The sequence below is a fragment of the Emydura macquarii genome, unplaced genomic scaffold, assembly GCF_026122565.2.
Source record: "Emydura macquarii macquarii isolate MOO-44397 ecotype Brisbane River unplaced genomic scaffold, CSIRO-AGI_Emac_v2 contig_2979, whole genome shotgun sequence".
In the NCBI taxonomy this organism is placed as follows: domain Eukaryota; kingdom Metazoa; phylum Chordata; order Testudines; family Chelidae; genus Emydura; species Emydura macquarii.
Genome location: NW_027133116.1, coordinates 436,283 through 454,293, shown reverse-complemented (window position 1 = coordinate 454,293; position 18,011 = coordinate 436,283). Strand labels below are relative to the sequence as shown.

At 57.9% G+C, this 18,011-nt stretch overlaps 1 protein-coding gene across 2 annotated transcripts in view; it reads left to right on the top strand.

Moving 5' to 3' along the window:
- Positions 1-17,858, top strand: part of EPHA1 (EPH receptor A1) — a 49,312-nt gene extending 31,454 nt beyond the window's left edge. For both annotated transcript variants that reach the window (XM_067570039.1, XM_067570041.1), the window contains exons 5-18: positions 5,069-5,224; positions 5,469-5,801; positions 7,265-7,389; positions 7,521-7,680; positions 9,379-9,475; positions 10,915-10,970; positions 11,272-11,397; positions 11,517-11,702; positions 12,165-12,226; positions 12,539-12,748; positions 13,332-13,481; positions 14,410-14,603; positions 14,931-15,086; positions 16,454-17,858. In XM_067570039.1, the coding sequence (XP_067426140.1) occupies positions 5,069-5,224; positions 5,469-5,801; positions 7,265-7,389; positions 7,521-7,680; positions 9,379-9,475; positions 10,915-10,970; positions 11,272-11,397; positions 11,517-11,702; positions 12,165-12,226; positions 12,539-12,748; positions 13,332-13,481; positions 14,410-14,603; positions 14,931-15,086; positions 16,454-16,532 (2,090 nt within the window). In that variant the 3' untranslated portion in view covers positions 16,533-17,858. The remainder of the gene's footprint in view (positions 1-5,068; positions 5,225-5,468; positions 5,802-7,264; positions 7,390-7,520; positions 7,681-9,378; positions 9,476-10,914; positions 10,971-11,271; positions 11,398-11,516; positions 11,703-12,164; positions 12,227-12,538; positions 12,749-13,331; positions 13,482-14,409; positions 14,604-14,930; positions 15,087-16,453) is intronic.
- The last annotated feature ends 153 nt before the right edge of the window (positions 17,859-18,011 follow it).

Here is an 18,011-nt window from a genome sequence, read left to right as displayed (position 1 = left end):
ATCCCTGCCCTGCCCCTCTGCTCTGCCTGATGGCTCAGCCAGTTTTTCCACTTCGCTGCTGCTGCGCTGAACTCTCCCCGCCCTCCAGGGAAGAGGCAGGGAACCCATCATGCCCGGGCTGGTCCCTCCTCACCGCTATCATGGGGTGGGGCGGCCTCCAGATCCCACCCACTCCCCCACCCACCCCAAGTACAGCTGAAGCCAGAAGTGTTCCGTCCTCCCGAGGGGACAGCAGGGACCGGGCAGCCTCCCAGTGAGGAGGTGCTGGGCTGTGTGTGAGGGGGACGGGACAGCCTGGGGTGGCAGCTTGTTGGTGGATGCAAGGTGCAGGGTGCAGCTCTCTGCCCAGGCCTTCCACGCTGGTGGGGTCCCGGTTTCCTGGCTGCCTGGCAAAGCAGCGGGGAGCATGTGCTTTGCTCTCCTGTTACTGAACTCTTGAGTGCCTCAGCTTCATCCTGGGAAGGTGGCCAGTCCCCCTGGTGACGGGCACCAAATAAACCCTTGCGATTCCCACGAAGGGCGGTGCAGCCGGCGCTGATCTTTGCCCTCAGCAGGGCGGTCCTGGACCTTTGCCTTTCCCAGAACCCGTTTTCCCTCTTCTGATTCCTTCTAACTTTCATTCCAAAAGATAAAGCAGCTGCTACGCTGAGGGCTGCACTGGGAAGGCCGGGGGGAGAAGGCAAGAGCTAGGGATGGGGAGGGGGGGCAGAGAGCCGGGTACGGGACGTGTGGGAGGGGCCAGCTGCCATCTCTAACGGGAGCCACCTCCCACTGCGGGTGCACCCAGGGCAGAGCCTCTCCGTGCCTCTTCCTGTCTGATGAGCCCACACAAGCCTGGCCAAAGATAATTGCTGGGCGGGACGTGGCGGCAGGGATGGCAGCTGGCCCTGGGCCAGTCCCACACTCGCTGCCGCCCCCGCAGGGGAGGGCTGCCTCACTTCCTGCTGGCATGGAGGGGTCACCCCGCTTGCTCTGAGAGGCAAACCGCTCCCTCCTCCTATCCTCTTCCCGGGTGTGACTCAGAGCTCTCCGCAGCTCGGGGGACGGGGGCCCGGCCGTGGAACCTTGCTGTGGGTGGGGGGCTAGGGGGTGTGTGCCAGGGGGCCCGGGGTTCTGGTAGCGATGGGGCTGGGAGGGCAGTGGGGCAGGCACCCACCGTGGCCTAGGCACGAGGGGCAGGCTGAAGAAGTGGCACCTGGAGCAGCTGCAGCAGCATGGCATCCTCACTGCAACCCCAGGCCTCCAGCGAGGCCCCCGCCCAGCGGCCTGCTCCCCACCTCCTCTGCGGCTCCTAGCCTATCGGCAGAGGTTCCCGCCCTGGAGGGGACACGGCTCCCCCTGAAATGACACGGCTTTGCCTGGCCACCCCTTCCCACCCAGCCTGGCTCCGGCCCCCGCCTCCAGGCACACTCTCCCCCCAGTGCCAAGGGAAGCAGGGCTCGGGCTGCCCTGTCTGACAGTGCATCCTCCCCAGGGACGGAGGGACCCCAGCCTAGATCAGCTCTCACAATATCCCCACTGCTGGGCGCTGGCGCGGACCCCTCCCCCAGCTCTGCCGCCCCGGCCCCAGGGGGATCCTGCGTAACCCCTTCGTGCCATCCAGCACATGGAGTGCTAATGGCACTGGCCCCGGGGGCAGCGGGTGCACGGGTCCCTGAGGACCCCAGGACGGGAACCAGGCTGCCACAGGCTAAGAATCTGCCTTCCCGGGGTGGTGCTGCCCCTTGCTGGCCCTTGGTGCCACTGCACCTTGCATCTCGCCTGGCTTCATTCCGCAGGGTGGTGACATGAGCCTGTCTGGCTGGTGTGCAAATTCCCTGTTAGCTCCTAGGCGGGTTCCCGCCCCTCGTCTCCAGCACACCCTCCCTCGGCCCACGCTACCATTTCCCACCTTGCTTTCCGACCGTGAGAAGCAGTAGCCCTGTCTAGCTAGGCGTTCCTCACCCAGGGGCATCATTTCAGAAAAGTTCAGGGAGGGGAGGGCGAAGTTGTGCCAGCGGCATCCCGGCTTCCGCCTGCCCGCTGAGGCCGTCACGGCTGGGGGGGCGTTAGCAGGCTGGTCCCGGGAGAGGGGCGGAAAAGAGGCTGCCCAGCCCTATCCTGGGGAATGGGGAGTGAGGTGGCAAGCTGTCCTCGCCGATGGCTGGCCGGGCACAAGGATCAGGGCCCAACTTGCTCCATGCTCTGCTCCAGCTGCTGCTGCTTCCTGGTAGCTGGCTGGCAGGGAGAGAGAGGCAGCGCAATGACCAAATCTGCTGCCCAAAAGTCTGGGGCCAGGGGTGAACCGAGGTCAAAGTTCCTTTCTGCCGCACACCAAGTGATGCCTCATCCCCTCCCAGTGTCGTCCGATGGTCCTGCCCCCTGTCACCAAGACCAGCCGTGCTCGGGAGGAGGGGGAAGGAGGGTGGTACACGAGGAAATATAGCCGGATGGCGTCAGAGGAGGCTATAAAAACACACGCGTCCCACTCCCTTGGCTGTAGCACGTGGAAACCCCTGGAGGCTGCTGCTTCACCAGGCCCTGTCGAACGCTAGCAGACCACTGGCAGTCTCTGCCACCTGGGGACGGGGGGGAGGCCCCAAAAGCCCCTTGGCGGCAGGATTGCTGCGGTGCCAAAAGGATGCAGCTGGTGTTTCTGGAGGAGTGGGAGTTCAGCGTGGGGAGGAGGAAGTCAGCTTCTGGGGGCAATGTCAGGATGCGGGTTGGGTATCCCCTAAACTGGTTGTCTCAAGAGTCCCTTCTCACTTTGTTTCCCCATTCAGCCCTTGTTCCCCCTGGTGGTAGGGGGGGCTGAGTAGGTGTGCCATCTCCACACACACCTGGCAGGCAGTGGGGTCCAGGGAGCGTGAGGAGACCTGAGTTCCGTTCCTGGCTCTGCCACTGACTTGCTTTGCAACCTTGGTCAAGTCACTTGCCCTCTGTGCTTCAGCTTCCGGTCTCTCCAGCGGAGCGATAATACCGCGGCTCCCCCTGGTTTATAAAGGGTTTCGAGGTCCATGGGGGGTGAGCATCACACAAGTGCTTCTGTCCCTCCAGTCCACGAGCAGGGCGAGGTCTGTAGTGGTTGGTCTGGGAGCTGCCTGCTGAGAGGCTGCCCCTTCCGGGGTGTTGGTGATCTGACTAGGGTTTAATTAGAAGGTTGAACTTGTATTTTTCTTTCTCGCTGGGTTATGTTGCTTTGGGTTCTGAACCTAAAGATACTGTGGGGATGGTGCTTTATCCACGCCTATGGCAAGCTGAGAGAGAGCAATGCACGGCAGATGGCTTTTGCTCCCCACCCTTGAGGCTGCATCACTTCAGCCACCATTGTCAGGTTGCTGACAGCTCGCCAGCAGCATCGCTGGGTAGGGATCGGGGGAGCAGGGTCATTTCTGGAGTCTGGCGTTCTCTAGGCGTTCTCTGGTGTTCTCTGGCTCTCCAGGTCTATGGCCAGGCATTTCTTAGCGCTCCGGTTCCTGGCAACACTCTCCCAAGCATAACTGATTGCGGCATCCAGAGCTTTTTTTAATCTTATACTTTTTTCGACCTTTTCGATTTGCTGACAAGTTCAGAACGTTTTCAGAACTGAATATTCGTTCCGATTTTTCAGTTTGCTGGCGGGAACTGACAAATCACCAGCTCTAATCAGGGCTCCGTGCTTGATGCTTCTCAACCTGACAGCACCCTTTAATACCACTGGCCACGTAGTTTTGTGGATTCACCTGCAGATCCTGGCCAGGAAAGAGGGGCTCGTATTTGAATGTTTTTTCCTGAAAGATGACAAGCGGGTGCTGTTGGGCATGTGCTCACACGTCCTTGATGGTCCCCTCTTCCTGTGCTCTGCAGGCTTCACTCCATGTGGCCCAACCTGCTCAATGTGCATCCACAGCTGATGGGTGAGGCTGTGACACTCTTTGGGTCGTGATACCACTATTATGTGCCTGACACGCAAGTCTGTGTCATCAGACCTGGGTGGTGCAGTCTGCCTACTCTCCCCAGCCAAGACAAGGGAGGGAGGGGAATGAAAGGCTGAGGCTCAGCGCGGTGGTGACAGAAGTTAGGGAGAAGCCTGGATGTGTGGCAGAGATCAGGCCTGCTCCTGTTGCTGTAGGAGGTATGCCTGCCCTTTTGGCAATAAGCACCTGGATTCTGGAAACATTTCTGCGCCCCTCAACTGCTCCCCAATTTCCAGACAGCATCGGTGGCCTGGAGCACCTCTTTCCGTCTTCTTTGGGTCAGACAATTACAGTCATTGCTGTGGTGCAACCCGTGCCTGTCACCTCCTCATCGCGCTCTTCATTGGGCTTCCCTAGAAGACTCCTGAGCTGCTGAATACAGCTGCCCACCGACTCAGTGGTTTTGTGCATAGGGAGCATGTGATACCTCTTCTCTGCAGTCTGCGCTGGCTTCGTGTCCGGCTGCATCCGAGTGCAGCTCAGGGGGTTCCCATCGGTCTGGAAATCCCTGCGTGCCCTGAGGCAGGCTGGGCAACGCACTGGTGCAACAGTCACGATCAGCAAACGCCTCCACGCTCACAGTCCCCAGGCTGAAACCTGGGGCGGCGGTGGGCAGCCCTCGTTGTTGTGGATTTCCACTGTCCGAAGAGAACCCTGCACTCCCAGTGAGACTTTCATTTTAGATTATGGAGAAACAATCAAATAAGAAAGAACAAAAGGAAGGTCTCCAGGAGAGAGCGCGTGCATCTCCTTGGGAGCAGGCTGCATCTGATCTGCCTGTTGCACAGGGCGCCCCCCTAGAAACATAAAGGTGCAGTGCGAGAAAACGAGGTGCCAGCAGACACGTGTGCATAGGCACACTCGGCTCTGGCGTATGCAGCCCCGGTTGGCGAATGGGGAATGTGCTGGACTGATTGATGTGCGCAGGGGGCTCTCTGAGGCTGAGCAAATCCTAAGGGTTATCTTGGTTTTTCCAGGGACCTCCCCTGTGCAATCTCCGGCAGCTGTGGTCTTGTACTCCCCGTCCCTGAGAACAGGAGCGAGGGAGGGACGCAGGGGGATGTGGAGACAGGCAGGGCTGGCTGCTTACTTCCCACTAACCCTGCCCTGCCCCGTTGTTTGTGTGTCCACAGCCTGCCGGCGAGGATTCTACCGCCACTCCACCGAGACCGAGCGCTGCCAAAAGTGCCCTCCACACAGCTCGTCCAGTGCTCCAGGGGCCACGGCCTGTCCCTGCAACCCAGGCTTTTACCGGGCCCCCACTGAGGGGCAAGGTGTTGCCTGCTCCCGTGAGTCAGGGCTGGGGGAGGAGACCAAGGTGGAGAAGAGGAAGGATCGGTGGGGGAGAGGTGAGGGCAGGGACCCGGCGGCAGGGAGAATGCTTTGGATGCTGGTGCTGTGGAGAGGGAAATGCTTCATGGGCCGGGGCGAAGGCAGGTCTTGAGCTGCATGAGGGGAAGGGAGACTCCTGGGCTGGTTTGTGCATTGGAGCCTGTATGCTGGATCTAACGCTCTCCCCCCCACTCTCTGCAGGCCCCCCTTCCGCTCCCCGCAATGTCAGCTTCTCCCTCCTGGGGACGCAGCTCTCCCTGTGGTGGCAGCCACCCAGCGACCAGGGCGGGCGCAAGGATCTGACCTACAGCGTCTCGTGCCAGCGCTGCTCCCTCCTCGCACGTGAGCCGTGCGAGGCGGGCGTGGTCTTCTCCCCCAGCGCCTCGGGCCTCACCAGTCCCTCTGTGGATGTGGATGGTCTGGAGGCTTACACCAACTACAGCTTCACCGTGCAGGCGTATAACGGTGTCTCGGAGGTCAGTCCTTCCCCCCAGAGGACTTCCCCTGACGTCTGGGTTGCCGTCGGGCATGCAGGTGAGTCACGGAGGTGGGCGGGGAAGGGATTTCCTTCTGGGAGTGGGAGACCAGAGCAGAGTCACAATGGGTCTCTGAGGCTTCTTTATCTTCTCTCTCTCCTTACACCTGGCCTGTCAGCATGGCACCTACCTTCGCCTATGGACTGAGTCTCTTTCTAAGGTGCCTGTAACTCTAGCATCTAAGTTCTGCCATTGTCTCCGGCACTCCTTCTCCTTCTCTGTTTATAAACCAAAACCGTGGCTGTAATAATAGTTCAGACAAACCAGCACATTTTCCAGGGGCTTTACAGACACGATGAGGCCCAAGTCTGCTCTCAGTTACACAGGTGCAAGCCACGGGAGTTGCCCCCATGTAACAGAGAGCAGAACTGGGCCTGTAGAGTGAAACACCTCCCTGCCGCCCACGTCACTAACAAACCACAAAACCTCGGTGCAAATAGAGCCTTTAAACACACTGAAGTCAGGACATTTACAAGTGCAGGTCCCTGCCTCACCACCACTTGTCCATCCGGCATACACGGAGAGCAGGGCTGTCCTTCTCTAGTTGGGGTATCCTGTGTCTACTTAAAAAGTGGCTTTACTCGGAAAAGCAACTGTGGAAAAGTGGCACCTTCTTACTCAGCAAACCTGCTCTGTGTGCACTTCCAGAGTCACCACGGCTAGGTTTGGGTACAGAAATAAGTGTTTAGCTGTGTTTTGTTCCTGTCTGCCCTACAGAACTAAGGCAGCTCAGAACCCGGGAACTGGAGTCTGTTCTGGCTCTCCTCACATGGACAGAAGTGTTTATTAAGTGCCCATTATACTAGTGCAAACGCACCAAAGGCTGGAGGTTTCACAGCTGAAACTGAAGGCCACGTGTGGCTTGTGCAGCCTTGATTGCCCAGGACGGTGCGAGACATGGAACGAGCGTGGCTTGACTCTTGGATCCTGAGATAATTCATGGTGTTGCCATTAGGGGCCATGTTTTCACTCCTACACAGAGCATGTTTGCCCTGGGCTAACTGAGAGATGCTAAAGGTAGAGTCTGAGGATGGCATTTCACTGTCACTTGTCAGAGCTGAGCTGCACCCATATGGTGTTAGGTGCGGGTGTATGGATGTTGCTCCGGGAGTTTGCTAACTCGGGAAATTCCTTTCTGCATTTGCAGTCATTGCCGTGGTGCTGCATTCACAGAGCTACTGTTCATGTGCAGGACCTTTCAAAAGTCCAACCAAATCACAGCTGAGGTGCACTCCCCCTGCGGGGCCCTCACCCCCAGCAGTGACTTACCGCTGGACCCCTGGCTTCCCTTCAAGCACCCCAGAGAAGGATGAGTCGAATGCAGTGCTGGAGGCTCCCCCGAGGCAGCAAAGGGAGAAGCTGTAATCTAGCCACGCAGACCACACACAGCTTGGGAGGGTGCAGGAGGGTTACTTTGTGTTCTCATCTGCTTCTGTTTCGTACCATTGCTTTCCCCGACAGCTCCAGTAACCGTGGCCCACCTGACTCTCACCCAACGTGACGACAGCAGCCTGTCTGTGTCTTGGCCAGCCCCCCGGCACCGCAGCCGGAGCTCGGTGCAGTACGAGATCATGTACTTTGAGAAGGTGAGAGGCGTCTCCTCTCAGCTCCTTGCCTGTGTCTCTTCGGCTCTTTGTTTGTGGCACCCAGAAACTTTCCTCCTCTGTTTCCACGTGCGTGCTAGCTGTCCAAGTAACCTGTTCTCTGGTCCCTGCAGGGAGAGGATGCACACTACACAGTGAAGCAATTCCACGAACCCAACGTGACCCTGCGGGACCTGCAGCCGGACACAGCCTACCTGCTCCGCGTGCGCTGCATCACGCCCCTGGGCCCTGGCCCCTTCTCCCAGGAGCAGGAGTTCCGCACCCTCTCCCTAGGTGAGACACAGCTGTCCTCTATCTGATCGGTGGGGTGCAGGAGCTTCTCACTTACGCACTAGGTTCATCCCTCATCACACACAGCTGTAGAAGGAAAGAACTGAGGAATGGCACTTTTGGGATTCTTGTTAACTGGGGCCATCCCTGCCGCATTTTACCCAGCACTTAAGCATGATTTTGGCCGTGACCTTAGTTAAAAGCTGGAACCTGGCAGGTGAAGGAAGGGAGGTCTCCAGTGATTAGCGCTGCAGAGACATCATAGGGGAGGCACCTTGACTGTCACCGGCCTCTCACCCCCACCCCTAGTTCAGCACAGGATTGTTCCCTACGTTTCTCACCCTCTCCCTCCTTTAGGGAGGCAATTCCGCAGACGTAGAGATCTCACCCTCACGTCCTGACATTGTCTAAACTTTCCATTCTTTAATGTCACACTGTTGTTGCTAGTTTTAATACTTTCCATTTGGCTTTTGAACTGTAATGGTCTATCTAGCAGTGGCTGTACATGAAATATAGTCTCATCCTTCTTTCTTCTTTAATGAAACATTTTGTCTAGGAATTTCCTTAGTTTTTCTTTCTCCTGGGTGTTTCCTCAAACGTCCCACTAGTTAAATTTTCTAAAGCCCTGTGTGATCATTAGAGTTGGGTGAAAAACAATAATAAACAAACAAAACCAAATAATATCTTTGAGAAGTTGTGTCAGGTAAGTAGTTCAGTGACTATAATTCACCCAACTCTCCTAGTCACTTAGCTCTTGCTGTGATAAACATGCATGTACTGTTATGGACTAGAACGGCTCTGCCTAGAGAATCGGAATGGAGAAGAGAATCTGCTTTAGCCAAACACAGGGCATGACCCCTGTCACAAAATAAAAACTAGGACCAATATTTTAAAAACGGGAGCCTACAGTTGGGTTCCCAAGTCCATAATTAGTCACCTGTCGATTTTCAAAAGTGCCGAGCACCCAACAGCTGCCACTGAACTCATTAGCCTCGGGACCAAGCTCAGAGTTTGATGCATGTGCGCAGAGGGTGGGAGGAAATGAACATTTCCCAATACAAATTGCATGCATGGGGAATAAGACAAGTGAGACTCCTTTGGAGACTCAAGCCACCTACGTGCCAGGCTCCCTGACGGGGTTCTTGAGTAGGATGAAGGGTCTGCTACAAAGGGGGTAGGTGGAAACAGATGGGAAGGAGGGAGAGAAATATTTGGTATCTGAAAGTATGTGGAAAAATAATTCAGTTGGAGCTGAACATCAGGATCTTAGCTGGGATTCAGCCAAACACCTATTTGAAGGTGGATTTTAGTCCATCTACCACGTGAACTAACAATAATAATGGTATCTGGCCCAGACCCGATGGCGTATGCACTCAGAGTGCCACAGGGCTATGCGCTCTGCACATGGATAATTACACACTGGGAGGCCAGTCTGGCGGATGGCCACACCCCAGGATGTGTCAGCACCATTCTTTCTCTGCTCCCATTCCCATGTTCCCTCACATGACCCTACAGGTATTTTCAGCCACTTGTAATTCTACACTTGCCCAGCAGTAAGGAGGGCAGATGGCCATGGGGCATCCAGCACCATCTGCTAGTGAGGCCAACCGGTACCTTCCCAGGCACCCCAGCCTGGGGATGGGATTGCTGGGTTGTTGCATTTGTGCGTGGCAGGGATGTGACAGTTGCTCTGTCTTGCAGACACTGGGGCTCCGTCTGGCGGGGTGCTAGTCTCCATTATCTTCGGAATCCTACTGTTTATCGGGCTGCTCGTGGGAATCTTTGTCTTCACACAAAGGTAAACTCTGCCCCTTTTTGGGTGAAGAGGGTGCGGCAGAGGGAGGGGTGACGGGGTGGAGGGGGAGGTGGTATGGTGGGTGAGGCGCTGGGCAGAGAGGAGCAGGCAGTGTGGTGGCGGGGCTTGGCTGTTCACTGGGGCGCAGAAGGGACAGAAGTTGGGGTGACTGGATGGGTGAGGGGTGGGAGGCCATGGCAGGGCTGAAGGAGGCGGCTGGGGTTTGACTGGGTACTGAGGGACTTGGCCATTGGCACTGACAACGTGCTCATGGTGTACAAGATGATTTGCGGGGCTGGCATGAGGTTTATATGCCAGCTCTGGGAGGCTGGCACGCACTGCTGTGACGCCAGCTTCCCCACGGTCCCATTCCCTCTCGGGCCCTGCCCCCTTGGGCTCCAGCTCGCTGCTGGCTTTGTCAGGACGCCATTTCATGCATTGCAGTGGGGCATACGGGTTTGGGGTGGGGGGCTCCAAATTCTGACCCCGGCCTTGCCCACCCCCAACCGTAGAAAGCTGATGTCGCCCACTCTGGTTTGGCTGTGAGGGAGCGCTCCTTCAGGGGAAGTAAGCAGCTGCTGGTTAAGTCTGTGACATTTTAGCCAATGAAGATTGTAAACTTCCTGGTCTGAACTAGAAGAGCAGGGGGCAGGCCGGAGGCGCAGCAGCAGAGCTCTGTGGGACCAGCCGTCCCGTGTATCTTCACCAGGGCCCATGTATTCTGCAGCTGCAGAAATTGCAGCAAACTGCACCCCCCATTCCGGGTCTCGCTCTCCCGGTTGGAAAGGAAACGTTGAGAATGTAAATGACGCAGCGGCTGGGTCTGCAGACAGCCTGGACAACAGCTCTGAGAGCGTGACGAGCTCTGTTCCCACTAGGGGAGTCTTAGCTATGACACCTAAAGACAGTTTGTTGTGGTTATTCAGTAGCCTGGGCACCTTATTTCGCTACTAATTGCTTCAGCAGAACCATCGAGCTCATGTGCACATCCATAATCTCCGCCTCCCGCATGCCACAGACAGCTTTCCCCAGCCCAGCTCCCAAATTCTCCAGCAAAACTTCCCTGCCGCCATTACGTGTTGTCACTAGAAGGAGCTGGGCCCACTGAAAACGAAAAGTGTGGGACCATGTAAATGGAATGGCTTTTCATCTCTAAGTAACTTCCCCGGGCCCTGCGTGATGGTGTTGTGCATTCCCATGTGCAGTGAGTTACAACCTCCATTTCTAACTGTAAATGAAACTGCCGCAGAATGTCCCACCTGCAGCATCAGAAGGCAGGGCAGTGGGTGCAGCTCTTGGATCCGTCCTGCTGCAGAACGCCTGGAGCCCTGGTCCTGCCCAGCTGGGAAGGGACGCGGGCCTGCTCTCATCTTTGTCTCACTTCCCTGCTTCTCTGCTCTGCTGATTGTTCGGGTTTGATGATGACTGTCTGTCTCTTCCAGGAAAGGCCGTTGTCGCCAAGCACGGCCAGACTATGACACCTCCGCCTTCGACCTCGGTGAGATCCAAAGCCAGGAAGGGGAGGGGAGCACTGCTGAGGGAGCGAGGGCGGGCGGCTGGGGTGGGTCAGACTTTCTGAATGAGAGAGACTAGAGGGCCCTGGTGCTGGATGAACTTCTTTGGCTGCCAGCACTGACTTTCTACATTCATTTGTCTCTTCCCTTAGTGGCTCTGGGGCTCCACATATGATTGCTGGCTGGTTCACCCATTGCTGTGGCTGGGAAGCCAGACATCCCAACTCTGTTTCTGCAGGAATCTTGGTGACAGGGTGTTTCTTTCTCTGTTTCCCTTTGCCATAGAGGAGAAGGTCTGGTTGAAGCCCTACGTGGATCTCCAGCCCTATGAGGACCCCAGCAGGGGGGTCTTGGAGTTCACCAAGGAGATAGATGTGTCCTGTGTCACCATGGAGAACGTTATTGGGGAGGGTGAGTCTCCCTGCGGCTGTCTCCATGCTCTCATCCCTGGGCTCCCCCTCACGCCTCCCTTCTCTGCCAACCCCGTTCCTGGCTTCCCTGGTAACCTACTGTCTCTGGTGCTGCTGCAGGGGAGTTCGGGGAGGTCTATTGCGGGACCCTGCGCCTGCCAGGGAAGGAGCGCATCGTGGTTGCCATCAAGACCCTGAAATCCACGTATTCGGACTCTCAGTGGTGGAATTTTCTGCGTGAGGCGACAATCATGGGCCAGTTCAATCACCACAACATCGTGCACCTGGAGGGGGTCGTCACCAAGCGTAAGAGCCCACGTGGGATGGGCCGTGAGGGGCCCCGCTGTGAGTCCAGGGTGGGGGTAGGATGGCCACATTCCTGTGCGAGCTGGCGGAGAGGGTGCTGCCCACTAGGGAGAAGGGGAAGATGGCCATCGCGTTAGCCTGGGGACACCACCATCAGAGTCCCCAGTAGGGACGGTGGGGGAGTGAAGAGAAGGGATGTGCCTCCTGTGAGCATGGGGAAAGGTACGGGTTCATCTCTGGAGCTGAGGGAGGATGGGCAGTTGGATGTGCTGTAGCGGGAAGGTAGGGAGTTGGCTGGGGCTGGGCTCCCAGCTGGGGGCGTGGGGTGGAGGGCACTGCAGGATGAATGGCAGGGGAGGGGCCGTGCTGCTTTATGGGCAGGGGAGCCGGGCGGCTCCGTGGTGGGGCCTGTAGCAGGAAGGGGCGCAGTGTAGGTGACGCTCTCTTTCCCTCTTGCCTCAGGGAAGCCGATGATGATCGTCACTGAGTATATGGAGAATGGAGCCCTGGACACCTTCCTCCGGGTGAGGGCTGGAGTTTGCATTGTGCCTGTGAGCTGTGGGCACCTGCCAGCCTGCCTGGACTGAGCGGCGAGGAAATTGCAGCCCCAGCTGCAGCAGCTGAGGGTGGATCCTAGTCAGACTGTTTATTGTCCAGGGGCTGAACTGCAGCTCCCTGATTATGATTCCAGAGGGCTCCCCTTCCTCCTTCCTCATCGTCTCACCTGGGAGGGTGCATTCATCCTTGGCCCCTAGCCTCCTTGGGAGCTGTTAAGCCCACTGCCCGGGAATCTGCAGCCTCCAGTGACCTGCCATGGCCTGTTTCTCCCCCCGCAGGAAAACGAGGAGAAGCTCAGCTCGGTCCAGCTGGTGGGTATGCTGCAGGGCATTGCATCAGGCATGACCTACCTCTCAGACCGCAACTACGTGCACCGGGACCTGGCTGCCCGCAACATCCTGGTCACTCACGGCCTGCAGTGCAAGGTGTCTGACTTCGGCCTGTCCCGGATACTGGAAAACGACGTGGAGGGGACGTACGAAACCAAGGTAACCTGGCAGCGACCTCTGTGAAGGCTGGGGGGCCCACTCAGGGTCTTATCGTTTTTAAATGGCGTTATTGGACTTGGTGGGTAGAAAGCCCGCTGCGTCTCATGCTAAGGGAAATCAGGCCAGGTGCGGATTTGGATGGCAGACCTCCAAGGAGTGGTGGGGGTGGCTCGGAAGGTGGTGCTTTTCCCTCTGGAGTCGGCATGGACCTCGGCGTGGTGCTGGCCAGCGCTGTGCTGGACGGGCTACCGTTTAGACGAGGTGTAAAACCAAAGTCCTGCCCGTCTGCAGTCAGGTCAGAGCTGGGCCACTTTGTGTGAGCTGTGGGGCATTAACCGCAGTGTCCTGACCAAATGCCAGCCTGGGCGGTTCCCTGCTGCTTCCCTAGCATTCCCCCTGCTGAGTCAGCTGGACGTAGGCGTCTCCTTGATTTATTTCCCTTATTTACCCCCGCGGTGGCTGCAGTTCGCTGGTGGGTGAAGCGAGCCCACTGTTACCTGTGGTTTGTAAAGCACTGTGGGATCCTCAGGGGTGGAGTGCGCTGAAATATGACCTGCCAGCTGTGCTCTGGCCATCCCTGCAGGGCGGGAAGATCCCCATCCGCTGGACCGCACCTGAGGCCATCGCCCATCGGATCTTTACCTCTGCCAGCGACGTCTGGAGTTACGGCATCGTCATGTGGGAAGTGCTCTCCTTTGGGGACAAGCCCTACGGGGACATGACCAATCAGGAGGTAACAGCGAGGGAGAGGCGGTGGTGTTGGCATGGGGGTCCTACGCTGAGCCGGCAGGGCGGGGCTGAATGGAATGGACAAGTCTCATAGGACCACCCACTGTGGGGAACCCACTGTTTGCAATCCCTGCTTTGACACTCCCCGTCCCCTAAGAGTAGCCGCTGCCTCCAGCGTATGCTGTCCCCTGCCCTGGGACAGGGGAATAAACTCGTCACCCTGACCTCATTCGCATTAGTGGGGCCAGGAAACAAAGAGCCAGCCCTCTGCAATGTCACACCTCTATTACCCTCCCAGGTGACAGGCTGGTCCCAGCAGGGTTGGTTAAGCAAGAGTTTTCTCAAACCCAGGGCGTCTTCAGCTACAATCCCATACAAAGAGCAAGGATGTCTTACTGCAGCCATGGCCACCAGCAGTACAGAGAAAAGCTCTCCTCACCCAGTCCTCTGAAAACCCCTGGGGCTCCTCCCACCCCCACTCTCCCTTTTGTATCGGACTCCATCACCTCTGCCCCCCCAGCTCAGCAAAGTCATCCAGCTGGGATTCCTCCTCAGAGATGGTTAGCCTCTTCCCCGCCAATCCTGGGACAGGACTATAGCCCCCCCCCAAATCTCACACCCGTCTTGAGAGATGAACGTGTGTATGAGGCCGGGCGGGGGTCACAGTGACAAAGTGCCTCTTTTAACCCTATTGTACTTATCAATGCGCTCCCCGGCACCTCGCCAGACTGCCCAGTAACCTTCCCCCACACCTGGTAGGAAGTGACCCCATTTGCTTTTCATTGCACAGAGCCCCACAAAACGGTGGGCTGACTCTGACCGTCCGCCTGGCTCCCCCTATGAAGGCATTCCAGCCCCTCTTGGATAATCTCGGTGGTGTCGCCGCCATGAGTAGAATCGGGTCACAGTTCTCGCTGTCCTTCTGTGTGTAGGTGATGAAGAGCATAGAGGATGGATACCGGCTCCCCCCGCCTGTGGACTGCCCATCCATCCTCTACGAGCTCATGAAAGGCTGCTGGTCGCACGACCGCACGCGGCGGCCCCGCTTCCGGGAGATCCAGGGGCAGCTAGAACACTTCATCTCCAGCCCCCAGTTGCTCCGCGTTGTCGCAGACTTCGACCCCAGGTGGGTAGTGGGGCTGGGCTGGGAGGTTCCCCGGAGCTGGGAGGGAAGGATGCAGTCGGTTCCGGGCTCCAGCAGGGATGCTCTCACCAGAGGACACTGACAACACGGGAGAGGATCCTTCAGGACCACGTGTGCAGAAACTGGGAGTATTGTTTCCTTGGTTCCAGCACAGAGCACTGTTGCTGGCTGGGGCTCGGTGCGTGCATGGAGCAGACATATCTGTCTGGCGACAGCAGAGGGCTCTCTTGCCCGTCAGAGAAGTGTCTGTCGTGCGGTGCTGGCATTCAGTTCCAGGGAGCTGCCGTCACGATGCCTTTTTGTCCCCAGAGTGACGCTGCGGCTCCCCAGCTGCAGCGGGTCCGACGGGATCCCCTATCGGTCTATCCCAGAATGGCTGGAGTCCATCCGCATGAAGCGGTACATCATCAACTTCCGCACCGCTGGCCTGGACACCATGGAGTCCATCCTGGAGCTCACCGCTGAGTAAGCAGAGGCCACCTTGGCTCTCGCGGGCAGGTCTGGCTCCCAGCAGAGACAGGGGGCTTGGGCTGAGACCCACATGAAACGCCTTGTGCCCCATCTGAGCACTCCCCCAGAAGGGGTACACAGATTACCCCGGGGGATCATAGCTTCCCCAGCCTCCTCGGAGGAGTCACACAGCGGGGGAGCTTTCCCTGAAGGTGGTAAAACCCACAGGTCCTGGGCACGGGTAGCTGCTCTACTTGAAGACGGAGAGGCAGTGTGGTGAGCGGGCCTGCGCCCAGCCCGTGTCGGGCTTTGGAAAGGAGGAGCAGGGGCTTGCATCAGACTGAAGCGGCTCGGCGGGGAGGGAGGGCAGAACGTGCGGCTCCGCAGGGACATGTTCTCCAGGGTCTCGCTCAGTCAGCTGGCCAGCCACTGCATGCTCGACCGGCTTTTGCATCTCAGTAGCCGTCACAGTCTGCTCCAGGCACAGTATGTCTGGGCGGGAGATGCTAAAGGCTCTGGCTGGGTCTCCCCCTCAGACACGACCCTACCTTAGAGGAGAGATTCCTCTGCAGGTTCTGCTAAGTGACATGGTCTTCTCTGCTTTGGTCACGTAGCGCCTGCACCAGGGGTTGCTCGTCCATGTCACCTGGACAGCAGGGAACCCAGCCAGCTGATGCGCAATAGGATTCTCTCGAGGAGAGAGGATCCATGACAGGCTGAGTGTCAGTGTGGGCCAGGGCCCCACAGGGGAGCTGGGTCGGGAGGTGGGCTGCATTTAGCGTGACTAGAAGGCTGACTCCCAAGAGCAGGGACCCCTTTGTTAAGGACACCCCCAAGCAGGGAGGAGGATAGCAGGACAGATGTTACTCAGGAAACGGGAGGGGCTGGGAGCAGAGTGCATAGGGCCCAGGGTGTAGGGAAAGGACATGATTCAGGGAAGCGTGTGCCCGGAGGATGGGCAGGAGCCCCAGGAGTGGGACGTAGGAAGAGGCTGGTTTATATGGTGGTATTGGTGGGGAGACAACTGGTGTAACGGGTAGTTACAGCAGCAACATTTAGGCTCAGTCACCCGGGTGTCCATCTTCCTCCCCCTGTCCCACATAAGCATGCCAAGAAGACCGCAGGTGGCAGGAAGAGTAAGCGGCTGAGCCGGGCGCAGCCCCAGCGGGATCTCAGCATCCCCTGACGACAGGGGAGGGCGCTGGGAGCAGCAGGTCCTAAGCTAAGGGCAGGGAGACATGCCTGGACCTAGGAACCCCTCCTAGATTTTTATTTCTGCAGCACAAACAGTAAAAGCCTGTGCCATTCCCCTCCCCCCTCCCCCTGGAGCAAGAGCAGTGCTCCGGCTGATCTTTCTCTCCTCCCGCCCTAATCTCTTTCAGGGACTTGAGGAAGATGGGAGTGGCACTTCCAGGGCACCAGAAGAGGATTCTCTGTAGCATCCAGGGCTTCAAGGAGTGACCAGGCCGCAGGCCCTCCAGCTGCCAACATGCCCACGCCTACTGGGTATCACTGGGAGCCATGCCCATAGCAACTGCTTCCAGGCGGAGAGCGTGAGGTACCAGGACAAAAAGGACTCTCCCGGAGACCCTGCCTGCGCCGCTCCCCCTGCTCTGTCCATGTGCGTGGCTGCACCGGGGCCTGCAGGCTGCTGTACATAGAGTCAGGGCCCACTTCTGCGCCCCAACACTTGACTTTCTCTGTACTATAATGTGTGCAGCACTGGCCGGGGCCTGAGCGACACAGAGGAGGAAAAGTAGGGATGCACAGACACAGGTAACTGCCCTGTTAAGAGACAAGAGCTGCAGTACAGAGGAGAATCTCTAGGCAACCGAGCCAGGGGCTGGGGCAGCAGACACCCCACTGCCCGCTTTCCCCCACCACCTTCGTGGTGTATGTTCCCCATTGCTGCAATGGTGCAGCGGCTTTCCTCATTGCACGGGCATAGAGGAAGCAGGGAGTCAGCTGCAGTGAGCAGGGTAAGGCGTCGTCTTAGCTCTCGCTGAGGTGAGTATCTGCCAGCAATGCTAAGTCACGGTGCACTTCGTCCCCTGCTGCCCACTGCCCGTCCTCCCAGGGAGGGAGGGGGGAGCCTGAAGAAGAAGGAAATGGGGTACCTAGCTCTTGGCCCATGTGCTTCCTGCAGTTTCTTCCATGAGACAGAAGCAGGCTTACTGCTGGAGCAGGTACATCACACCCCTGCCCCTACAGGTGTGGCCTGTACCTCCCCTCCGCCTGTCACCTAGGGGTAATCCTGAGCACAGGATCCCTGACTGCATACCCATTGTTCCCTGCAGCCTGTTCCTCTTGCTGCAGGGGGGGATTGTGCCTGTGTGGAAGAAATAGATGTCTTTAAGTATCCGAGCTCCGGTGGGGAAGGCGCCGTGGGCTGTAACTTTTTTTGTAAATAAACTTGTGGCAGAGGCAGGGCTGCATGGCTTTCCTTGACTAGGAGGTAGGCGCTCCTGGGAGCTTCCCTTCAGATGTGCCCAGCTGCAAGGGCGAGCTATGCGAGGCATGGGCTCTCTCCCCGCGCACTACTCAGACCTGAGCTGGGTCAGACCCGCGACCTGTTCCCCAACAGGCATACAACCACAGGCGTCCCTGCCCCTGGTGGGGCAGGATTTGCTGCTGTAGCTATTAATGCTGTACCACTTGTGTTGTCCCTGGGGATCTCCCGGCTGTGCCCCTGCCTGGCTTGTGAGATCCGACAGGCCGCACGGCACAGCTGTTAGCCAGGCGAGCACGCAAGGGAAGCTAATGGAAGAGGCACTCCCAGCTGCTGTGTGGAAGTGACGCTCCTGTCAGCACCGCAGCCCTGCCAGTGGGAGGAGAGAGCCTACGCCACTGCAGGCCAGCCTCAGACACTGCAGGTATGTGGCTATAAGACTGGGTCTCCAACCACCTTTTCCAGGGAGACACTAACCTGTCCAATCCTTC